The 11,842-nt window shown below is 43.6% G+C and overlaps 1 protein-coding gene across 1 annotated transcript; it reads left to right on the plus strand.

Moving 5' to 3' along the window:
* The first annotated feature begins 562 nt into the window (after window positions 1–562).
* On the plus strand, window positions 563–11,529 carry LOC138976891 (XK-related protein 9-like). Its single transcript, XM_070349787.1, has 3 exons — window positions 563–1,300; window positions 9,503–9,717; window positions 10,363–11,529. The coding sequence occupies exons 1-3, from the start codon at window positions 822–824 to the stop codon at window positions 10,983–10,985; spliced, it is 1,317 nt and encodes a 438-aa protein (XP_070205888.1). The 5' UTR covers window positions 563–821; the 3' UTR covers window positions 10,986–11,529.
* Window positions 11,530–11,842: the final 313 nt, after the last annotated feature.

The following is an 11,842-nucleotide window of genomic DNA, read 5'->3' on the forward strand; positions in this document are numbered from 1 at the left end:
CTTCTTAACCCCCTCTTCCAAACCCCCTCTTCCAAACCCCCTCTTCCACACCCCCTCTTCCAAACCCCCTCTTCCACACCCCCTCTTCCACACCCCCTCTTCCACACCCCCTCTTCCAAACCCCCTCTTCCACACCCCCTCTTCCACACCCCCTCTTCCACACCCCCTCTTCCACACCCCCTCTTCCACACCCCCTCTTCCAAACCCCCTCTTCCAAACCCCCTCTTCCACACCCCCTCTTCCAAACCCCTTCTTCCAAACCCCCTCTTCCAAACCCCCTCTTCCACACCCCCTCTTCCACACCCCCTCTTCCACACCCCCTCTTCCAAACCCCCTCTTCCAAACCCCCTCTTCCAAACCCCCTCTTCCACACCCCCTCTTCCACACCCCCTCTTCCAAACCCCCTCTTCCAAACCCCCTCTTCCAAACGAAATTGCTGACGTCAAAAGCGAACCAGAGTTGGAAACGACGTGCAGACAACGCGACACGCACACTACGGGAGTCTAAAATAACTTCCTCATTCGGCTGTGAAAAAGCTAACAGTCATAAGCAGAGGGAGGTTAGGAAATCATGCAGTAGGTGTATGCGGATGGGCTGTCGTCATTAATTTTGTTCGCTGTGTTTCTTGCCGGTCACACGCGGAACACAACCCAGTCTTGGATTTTAACTTGGATTTGACTCTATCTGCGTCAACCCTGGTCATATAAAATACCGGTTTTTTTCTGCGGATCTTAACGTGTATAGTGGACCCCACAAGCTTAGTTTTGCCTAACTCGATAATTTGGGCAGTAGCTTTTTTGTCACTGGATATTAATAGTAAGATGGGGTCAACACAGAGTGGTGCAACCAAACAGAGGACATCTTTGCCACAAATCAGTGTCTGTCAATCAGAAACTAATGAGGTTCAATCTGGGACTAGGCCAACGGGCATGACCATTGCGACAGTGGAAAACATGGAGGTACCATCTCAGACAGGGCAAGCTGCGCCCACAGGACAAACATCAATCGACAGCAACATCAAGTTTGAAAAAATGGACCTCGTTCTTGGCATTGCCGCAATCATCTTTTACGTTATCGACGTTGGGTTGGATATTATCACGGGTGTTCACTACCTCGGAACAGGTGATATAGTCTTCGGAATGGTGACGCTGGGAATCGTATTTTTCTCCAGTCTCTCGCTGAGCTTCGTGTGTGTGTGGGCCTATAAGGGTGATGCCGGGGAAAAGGACGAGGAGGTCAATTACCTCCACTGGCTCCTGAGGTTCGTCCTCACTCTCAGTCAACTTGGACCCCTTCTCAGGTGAGTTGACACTTTTCGTCACTCTCAGGTGAGTTGACACTTTTCGTCACATTAGCAAAGACATCTATGGACATTTTTGAAATGGAAAATGCCTTCTTTAGCACCTTGTTTTTTATTGTATTTTTCGGTTTTGCTTTGAAGACCAAAACAGGCATCAGAGACTTTCATTTCCATTTAGTAAACATTAAAGCTGTGGTCTATTTATGACTTTCCGGGGCTACGAGGTTGAAAAATAGGGATAAAATCATGTACAGAATTCTGTACAGCAAACGCTACCCGAAACCCCACCTATACGGCGTGTATGACCTTGAGAGCTTCAGTCAACGCTTGAATTTTGCAGGGATAACATCCGGTTTGCTCTCTCAAGACTGATCATATTTTATCTTCAAGAGAGATCAAGGGGAAAAAATAAACGCCCGGGCGAAGATTCGAACTCGAGACCTCGAGACCTCGAGACTTCGTGTCTCATGTCCTAACCACTAGGCTACTGCGCCAATTGAGAAAAAGAAGGAAAAACATTGATATGAATTCATGTTATGTTTTTCTTGAAGCAGCATGATTTATATCTCTATCCGCCCATTGTTCAGAAGTGAATACATGTCAGTATAACTATTTCTTAGATGTCTGGTTTCAACTGCACAGAGCTTTGGAGAGATTCAATTACTGTTCTTGTCATTTTCTTGCATGTTGTAAATAGAGATATCGCAGCTATTTGCATGGCGCGAATGTCGTGTAGCATGACGGTGTAAACATGTACTGCGATTCCGTAAAACATGTTTGCAAATAAAGGCAAATTTTAATGGCAATTTTGACGTTTTTGCAACGCATGAATGGTAATTCGAGCGTAGCCTGAATGATATAAAATTATCTTTTTTTTTATTTTTATCTTTGACAACACTGGTGAAGTGGCCTAGCGGTTAAGACATCGGCCCCGACATTTCGAGGCCCCGAGGCCTTGAGTTCGAATCCCTGCCAAGTCGTTTATTTTTTCTGCTCGATCCTTCTTGACAACATGATTATGCTCAGCTCTGCGAGAGCAAACCGGATGTTACCACTGCAAAATTCAAGCGTTGACTGAAGCTCTCAAGGTCATACACGCCGTATAGGTGGGGTTTCGGGTAGTGTTTGCTGTACAGAAATCTGTACATGATTTTGTCCCTATTTTTCAACCTCGTAGCCCATAAATAGACCACAGCTTTAAGGGATAGTTTAACTAGATTCAACCAGAATGTAGCATTGTGCAACACAACTAAGGTGTCACAGATACGTGATAACTCATGACGTTTATGACGTTTTGATCACGTGTTTTACCCCGGAGCGTAACTTTCATTTCATGCGCTGTTGCCAGAAATACAGATTTAAAATAGGTTTTGGGGTTGAACAGATGACGGTTTGCGACACACACAACGAATGTCTTAGAATTAGTGATTGAGAGTTGTATTTTTGAAATCTTGATGCTGTGTTTGGTAGTCTTGCCAGACCATGGTATTCAAATCATAGAATGTGCTTCTAAATTACAGTAGGGGAAGGGCCCCTAATATGGACCACTTTTTGTTTATTGCTGATAACTAGCTTGTTTTCTTGCGAAGAAGTTTCATTTTGTGGTTGGTAGTCCTTCTCTCTTAGTTTAACCGTTATGCCTAATTAGAGTGAAATAGCTTTGATAGACCTTCAGCAAAAATTAAATACAGAAAAAATCACAAAAGGTCCATATTAGGAGCCTGGGCGCCCAATATGGACCAGTGAAGCGGCCTTCACGAATCACTGGAAAAAAGGCCCCTATACTTCAAAATAAAATGATACAACTTAGTGTGCAAGTCAGACTAATTCAAATATGCTTTAGATTGAGCTGTTTCGGGTTGATGAGAGTATTATTTGAAGCACACCAGGAAACTAAAGAAGCTTATCAAAAACAGAGTGAAAATAAGTGAAATTATCAACTTTCACAAAAAAAGACTATTTGTTATATTTTTTTGAAATCTTGAGGGCTAGTTATAGATTATTTTCAGCAAGCTTCTTAATGAATTAATTAAAATTGCCTTTAGTTTTTATTTTCTTCGATTTGTTGAGGGTGGTCCATATTAGGGGACTCACACATACTTTGAGGTTTTGCTATTATTTTTTGTTTGCAGTAGAAACTCGGGGTACACACTGTTAAAATGTAACAAATACTGTCTTAGCTGTCATATATAGCCATTTTTGTGTTATAAAAGCTTTGGCTGTGGACAGAAACGAGTCCGTTTTAGGCGGCAAATTTAGAGTGAACGCTGCCAAAAGTGAAAAAAAGCGAAAAAGCCTAACGGTTTTGAGGTTTGTGTTTCTGCAACTGTTTTGACATGTGCAACTTATCCAGAGAGGGTGAATAAAGCGAATGAAATTGTTTTGAGCACTCTAGCGCCGTTAGTTTGTCAGAACAGGAGGTGGTCCATATTAGGAGCCGGTCCATATTAGGAGCCTTTCCCCTACAGCGAATATCCCTTAGCGTTTTGTCTAATGTATTCGTAGGAAAACCTTCGGCGCCGTAGGTGTTATATCTGTAAACGTATTTAGATCGAATTGAGATATTGAATATATAGAGAATATTCCACGAAACCTGAGAGAGATTTCTGTACAGCATGAGAGAGATTACTGTACAGCATGAGAGAGATTACTGTACAGCATGAGAGAGATGACTGTACAGCATGAGAGAGATGACTGTACAGCATGAGAGAGATTACTGTACAGCATGAGAGAGATTTCTGTACAGCATGAGAGAGATTACTGTACAGCATGAGAGAGATTACTGTACAGCATGAGAGAGATGACTGTACAGCATGAGAGAGATGACTGTACAGCATGAGAGAGATTACTGTACAGCATGAGAGAGATGACTGTACAGCATGAGAGAGATTACTGTACAGCATGAGAGAGATGACTGTACAGCATGAGAGAGATGACTGTACAGCATGAGAGAGATGACTGTACAGCATGAGAGAGATTACTGTACAGCATGAGAGAGATGACTGTACAGCATGAGAGAGATGACTGTACAGCATGAGAGAGATTACTGTACAGCATGAGAGAGATGACTGTACAGCATGAGAGAGATTACTGTACAGCATGAGAGAGATGACTGTACAGCATGAGATAGATGACTGTGCAGCATGAGAGAGATGACTGTGCAGCATGAGAGAGATGACTACAGCATGAGAGAGATGACTGTACAGCATGAGAGAGATGACTGTGCAGCATGAGAGAGATGACTGTGCAGCATGAGAGAGATTACTGTACAGCATGAGAGAGATGACTGTACAGCATGAAAGAGATGACTGTACTGCATGAGAGAGATGACTGTACAGCATGAGATAGATGACTGTACAGCATGAGAGAGATGACTGTGCAGCATGAGAGAGATGACTGTATGAGAGAGATGACAGTACAGCATTAGAGAGATGACTGTATGAGAGAGATGACAGTACAGCATGAGAGAGATGACTGTACAGCATGAGAGAGATGACTGTATGAGAGAGATGACAGTACAGCATGAGAGAGATGACTGTACAGCATGAGAGAGATGACTGTACGGCATTAGAGAGATGACTGTATGAGAGAGATGACAGTACAGCATGAGAGAGATGACTGTACAGCATGAGAGAGATGACTGTATGAGAGAGATGACAGTACAGCATGAGAGAGATGACTGTATGAGAGAGATGACAGTACAGCATGAGAGAGATGACTGTACAGCATGAGAGAGATTACTGTACAGCATGAGAGAGATGACTGTACAGCATGAGAGAGATTACTGTACAGCATGAGAGAGATGACTGTACAGCATGAGAGAGATGACTGTACAGCATGAGAGAGATGAATGTACAGCATGAGAGAGATGACTGTACAGCATGAGAGAGATGACTGTACAGCATGAGAGAGATGACTGTACAGCATGAGAGAGATGACTGTACAGCATGAGAGAGATGACTGTACAGCATGAGAGAGATGACTGTATGAGAGAGATGACTGTACACCATGAGAGAGATGACTGTACAGCATGAGAGAGATGACTGTACAGCATGAGAGAGATTACTGTACAGCATGAGAGAGGTGACTGTACAGCATGAGAGAGATGACTGTACAGCATGAGAGAGATGACTACAGCATGAGAGAGATGACTGTACAGCATGAGAGAGATGACTGTGCAGCATGAGAGAGATGACTGTGCAGCATGAGAGAGATTACTGTACAGCATGAGAGAGATGACTGTACAGCATGAAAGAGATGACTGTACTGCATGAGAGAGATGACTGTACAGCATGAGATAGATGACTGTACAGCATGAGAGAGATGACTGTGCAGCATGAGAGAGATGACTGTATGAGAGAGATGACAGTACAGCATGAGAGAGATGACTGTACAGCATGAGAGAGATGACTGTACAGCATGAGAGAGATGACTGTACAGCATGAGAGAGATGACTGTATGAGAGAGATGACTGTACAGCATGAGAGAGATGACTGTACAGCATGAGAGAGATGACTGTACAGCATGAGAGAGATGACTGTGCAGCATGAGAGAGATGACTGTACAGCATGAGAGAGATTACTGTACAGCATGAGAGAGATTACTGTACAGCATGAGAGAGATTACTGTACAACATGAGAGAGATGACTGTACAGCATGAGAGAGATGACTGTACAACATGAGAGAGATGACTATGACTGTGCAGCATGAGAGAGATTACTGTACAGCATGAGAGAGATGACTGTACAGCATGAGAGAGATTACTGTACAGCATGTGGGAAAATAATCTCGTTTTTTGACTCACATGCGAAGCAAAAGTGAGTCTATGTACTCACCCGAGTCGTCCGTCCGTCCGTCCCCCCCCGTCCGTCCGGACGTCCGTCCGTCCGGACGTCCGTCCGGAAAACTTTAACGTTGGATATTTCTTGGACACTATTCAGTCTATCAGTATCAAATTTGGCAAGATGGTGTATGATGACAAGGCCCCAAAAAACATACATAGCATCTTGACCTTGCTTCAAGGTCAAGGTCGCAGGGCCATAAATGTTGTCTAAAAAACAGCTATTTTTCACATTTTTCCCATTTTCTCTGAAGTTTTTGAGATTGAATACCTCACCTATATATGATATATAGGGCAAAGTAAGCCCCATCTTTTGATACCAGTTTGGTTTACCTTGCTTCAAGGTCAAGGTCACAGGAGCTCTTCAAAGTTGGATTGTATACATATTTTGAAGTGACCTTGACCTTGAACTATGGAAGATAACTGTTTCAAACTTAAAAATTATGTGGGGCACATGTTATGCTTTCATCATGAGACACATTTGGTCACATATGATCAAGGTCAAGGTCACTTTGACCCTCATGAAATGTGACCAAAATAAGGTAGTGAACCACTAAAAGTGACCATATCTCATGGTAGAAAGAGCCAATAAGCACCATTGTACTTCCTATGTCTTGAATTAACAGCTTTGTGTTGCATGACCTTGGATGACCTTGACCTTGGGTCAAGGCCACATGTATTTTGGTAGGAAAAATGTGTAAAGCAGTTAGTGTATGATGTCATTGCTAGGTTTAGCTGAAGGTCAAGGTCATGTAAAGGTCAAGCATGTGAGTCGTATGGGCTTTGCCCTTCTTGTCTTATAATGTGCTCACAAATATAACTATAAGTTAACTCATTGTCTCCCAGGTACGGATATATCCGTACCCACTGATATGGCTCTCTGACCAGGTACGGATATATCCGCTCAGACTGTTAGCTTCAGTCGCTTCCTGTAACGTCCATCTAACGCCTGCATTCCAGCGTGTTGACACACAGTTACTACACAGTTACCACAATTCTGAGTGACCTGCTGCAGCACAGCTGGTCTCGGCCAAAAAAACCTTGGTCAACATAGGTGGGGTAGAACGTGTTAAATAAATTATAATATATTCGCTTCTTCGTTGAATCAAATAAATGTTTAAACTGTAATGCGTTTGAAATCCTTGGAAAACATACAGGTGCTAACTTTTTTTAATCAGTAAGTAGCAATATTTATGACAAAGATAGTTCAGTTTAATTTACATCAGAAACTGAAAGTATTGATGTATAAGTATTCAAAGTGTACACACACAATTAAAGGGAGGAGGGGGGGGGAGGCGCATGCTGGGTAGTTTCGTGTTTCTATAACCCACCGAACTCGTATAACAGGATAATAAAACGCTTATTATCGCTGTGAGTGACGTGCCAGTTGAGACTGCTGCGCGGGACTGGGTTTTGCTGTTGGAAGACCTGTTGTTCGTACTTGTTGTTTCGCCTTCACATTTCCCACCACACAAGCGCGTTGTCGCCTTCACATTTCCCACCACACAAGCGCGTTGTTGCCTTCACATTTCCCACCACACGAGCGCGTTGTTGCTTTTGTACCAAACTGGATCCCCAATTGTATTCACTTGTGTTGGAGTTCGCAAAATGCCGAATTTGTGCAACTATACTGTAAAAAGTTATTACAGTTTCATAAAACTTTTCTGAAAAGTTCCAGTTCGTCCAACAAACTCGTCAAAACGTCATGATATTGTACACGCGTATTCGCAATTGTGTTATCAATACTCATGTAAAATTTACAAAACAACAGGGTTTTTACCCACATAGCCCACAAAAAAGACGCCGAAACAGGCCTTTTACGGCTTCTGACGAGGCTGACTCCATTCTTCTTCAAAATAGCAAAACAACACCGCTAGGCAGAACAGCTTAACCAAATCAATTTGTGGTAGAAAGTGAGCTGTTCTTCCATTTGAGATCAAAACGGGGTCACTCTTGCTTATTTTGATTTTTGTGTGTAATTTAGTATCTGCATGTTTGCTTTTGCGAATTTGATTTTGGGGGGTGTCCTAGGTCTCCAGTACACTGCATAAACACTAATTAATGAAAAATGAAACTCTTGATTTCATACGGTAGGGGAATAAATTACCTTTCTGGCAATATACTTGGTTTTAATATAACTGGCCGCATCCTAAAGATATACAGCTAAATGTATGTGTATAGGTTTTTTATGACGAGTAGTGTAGAGCTATAATAACCGGTGGAAGAATGGACTGTTCAGCGCTGTGGAGAGAAAAACATTTGATTTTCTGGACGGCAAGTAAACGAGAAACCATACATATTACGTTTATCAACATTATCATTATATATCGTTCTCTGCGTCCTGAGTCGCACGCTGACAGTAATTGGCACTCTTTCTCTGTCCCAGCCCCCCACCCCCTCCTCTCTGTTTGTCTGGTTCTCTTTGTCTGTCTATCTGTCTGTCTGTATCTCTCGCTCTCTCTCTCTCCCTCTGTCTGTCTCTGTGTCTGTCCATCTGTCTGTCTGTATCGCTCGCTCGCTCTCTCTCTCATCTCCCTTTCTCCCCCTCTCTCTATCTCTGTCTCTCTCTTTGTCTGTCTGTCCATCTGTCTCTCTGTATCTCTCGCTCTCTCTCTCTTTATCTCCCTCTCTCTCTGTCTCTGTCTCTCTCTCCCTCTCTCTCTCTCCAATTATTCTCTGTATATGTTCAAAGGACAGGTTGGAAGATTAGGCTAAGCTTAAAACCTTTATTCTTATGTAATAAAGTTCTGAGTTCTGAGTTCTCCCTCTCTCTCTCTCTCTCTCTCTCTCTCTCTCTCTCTCTCTCTCTCTTAATCTTAATCCTTAAATCTTAATCCTTGTTAAATAAAGTTCAATTCAATTCAATTCTCTCTCTGCACCTCTTAACCGCTCTTTCCCTGTACCTCTTTTACATCGCTCTCTCCTTGTCTCTCCCGCTCCCCTCCCCCTCTCTCTCCTTGTCTCTCCCGCTCCCCTCCCCCCCTCTCTCTCTCCACCTGTCTTTCTGTCTTCTCTCGCTCTTTCTTTCTCGCTCGCTCTTTCCCCCTCCCCCCTCTCAGTGCATTATCATGTATAGACTTTTGATCTGATTACGTGAAATGCTGCTTTTGTATATTTTCTTTTTTTTACAATTGTAAAAACCAATCCACTGGTTATACAATTAAACAATCCATCCATCCATCCATCCATCCATCTCTCTCTCTCTCTCTCTCTCTCTCTCTCTCTCTCTCTCTCTCTCTCTCTCTCTCTCTCTCTCTCTCTCTCGCATACTCCTTCTTTCCAAGTCGTTGAGCTATCAGAAACAAGTTGCACGTGGTATGGTCAAGATGAATATATTCCTGATCGATGTTCCATTGCTTCAGAAAAACGGAATACCTGTATTACGCCTGGAACTACACGGACAGGGAGACGGGCTGCGTGAAGAAGGGCAAGGAACAGTTCCTGCAGCGACGTCTCCTGTACAACACGTACCTGTCTATGATCGAGGCCACCCTGGAGGCAGCTCCTCAGTACATCTTGCAGCTCTACATCCTCCTCTCCCATACGCTCAACCCGCGGGATTTCGCTAGCTTGGCTGGTAGGACACTCACAAACACTGTGACTTGATCAAGTACTAGCCGAAAGTTATTAATTTGCTGTACTGACGGGGAAGGCAACTTGAACCAAAGACCTCAATACTGAAGGAATAACCAACATTTCGTTTCATTTATAACCCTGCCTGGGTTCGAACCTGTCATCTTAGGATCACTAGTCCAGTGCTCTACCAACTAAGCTACCTGGCCCACGAATAGCCAAATAATCATATTACAGAATGAATTCAATTCGAAGTGGGCGAACTTGACACATTTTGGCTCACGTTTATTGACGGAGAGTCTTGAAAACAGTTAGAAAAGCCCGGTTTGAACCCCAGCTTAGCCGGATTTAATGGGGGGGGGGGGGGGGTCCCGATTCTAGACCACAATTCACCATTAGTTTAGGAGCAGGCAGCTCTTAAACCCCTAACCAGAGTTATGTCACTTGCATTGCTATTAGTTTTGTGACTGCGAGATGCCGGGAAAAAATCAAATCTGCGACCTTTGCGCTTGTTATGATGAAATAATAATCTCATTTGGACCTAATGTGTTTTGCCAGAGGTTAAATAAACTTAATATGTTTTGTCAGAGGTTGGTTACTGTTCCAATCTTCTTTATGGTAATTCCTTTGTTTTATTCATACATTCTAGGTGTGTACCGCATCCTGACTCTGACGTCATCATGGGTGAGCCTGGCCATGTCAGCCACAACTGTGACGAAGATAGCGAGGGACTGCCAACCCGACACCCGCGCCCGCAAGGCCCCGATGACTTTACGTCACAAAGTGTTCGTGCTGCTCTACCGACTGCCTGAAATAGGCGGCCATTTGCTTTGCTATGCCGTGGCCTGTCTCTCTGGCCCGGGTGTAGGAGTTTTATGTTTAGTTGTTGGCTTTCTCGCTGGTGGCATATGTGGTTACAGTGGCCGCAAATACAAGGGCAGATTTTCTTTGGTCTTCTACCTCCTTATTCTTCAAGTGTACATGTATTATTTTGTCAACTTTGTCGGTACCAGGTCAAGATTGCGAAATATGTTACACGCATTCACTCTGTCCTTGGTGAAACCTTTGGCCCTCTTCTTCTTGGTTAAGTTGGGGCATACGGACACTAGTTCTGACTTTTTCCGGGGGATTGTAGCTATTCTGGGTGGATTGTTTGTGACCCATGTCTTTCTCTTGGTCGTGTATAACTTGTGCTTTCATCCCAGCTCCAGCAATATCAAGATCTGTGCATGCGAAGATCCGCGAGAATCATTTGGCCAAGGACATCACTAGTGGACATACCGCAGGGTACAGCGTAAGCGCCCAGTATCGACTAAACGTCCTTCCCCTCTTTTGGTCAAAAACTGTGAATATGGTATAGTACCTACTAAACGCCCATGCATACTCCACTTCGGATCACGGAGTCAGAAAATATTTTCCGCTGATTCTGTTTTCATTATTTGTAAAGTTCCGCATGCTAGCTACATTTCTATTTCTGTCCCCTGCCCCAGTGACTGTCTGGGACATGATTTGTTGATAGCTAAGTTCCGCATGCGGCATTGACCGTTTATCAGAGTGAATGGTCGCAAGATGCCATGAACAAAATCTTACACCGTGTAGTTCTTACACAATCTCACCAAAGGCGTATCTGAACAGCAATAACATTTGATTGTTTGTGATAACATTTTTAATCCTAAAGGGAACCTTCCTAATTCCCCCAGTCCAGGTATCCTCATAGCTTTTCTATGAACTCCAAAAAGGAATCGACAAAATTTGATATAGCTGAATTCAACGGTTTTGTTCGAGTTTTTGTTTGTTTGGGGGGGGGGGGGGGGGGAAACAACGACTCTTCAAGCGAGCCAAGCATAGCACGATCTGGACGGAGTATAGAAACTTCCAAAAAATCTGTAAACGCGCTATGCGTCGCGCTGAGTGGAGCTACATAAACGATAAGATCCAAGCAGGCTTGTCCAGCAACAACACAAAACCCTTTTGGAACTTCATTAAGTCCCGCCGACAGGACAACACCGGCGTTTCCCCCTTAAAACACAAGGGCAAACTTGTAAACGATAGCGTAGGGAAAGCTAAACTTCTCCTCGACCAGTTCAAATCAGTATTCACAAAGAGTACTAACTTCACCCCCCCTCCCC

This window comes from Littorina saxatilis, linkage group LG9 (genome assembly GCF_037325665.1).
Source record: "Littorina saxatilis isolate snail1 linkage group LG9, US_GU_Lsax_2.0, whole genome shotgun sequence".
Taxonomy (NCBI): Eukaryota; Metazoa; Mollusca; class Gastropoda; order Littorinimorpha; family Littorinidae; genus Littorina; species Littorina saxatilis.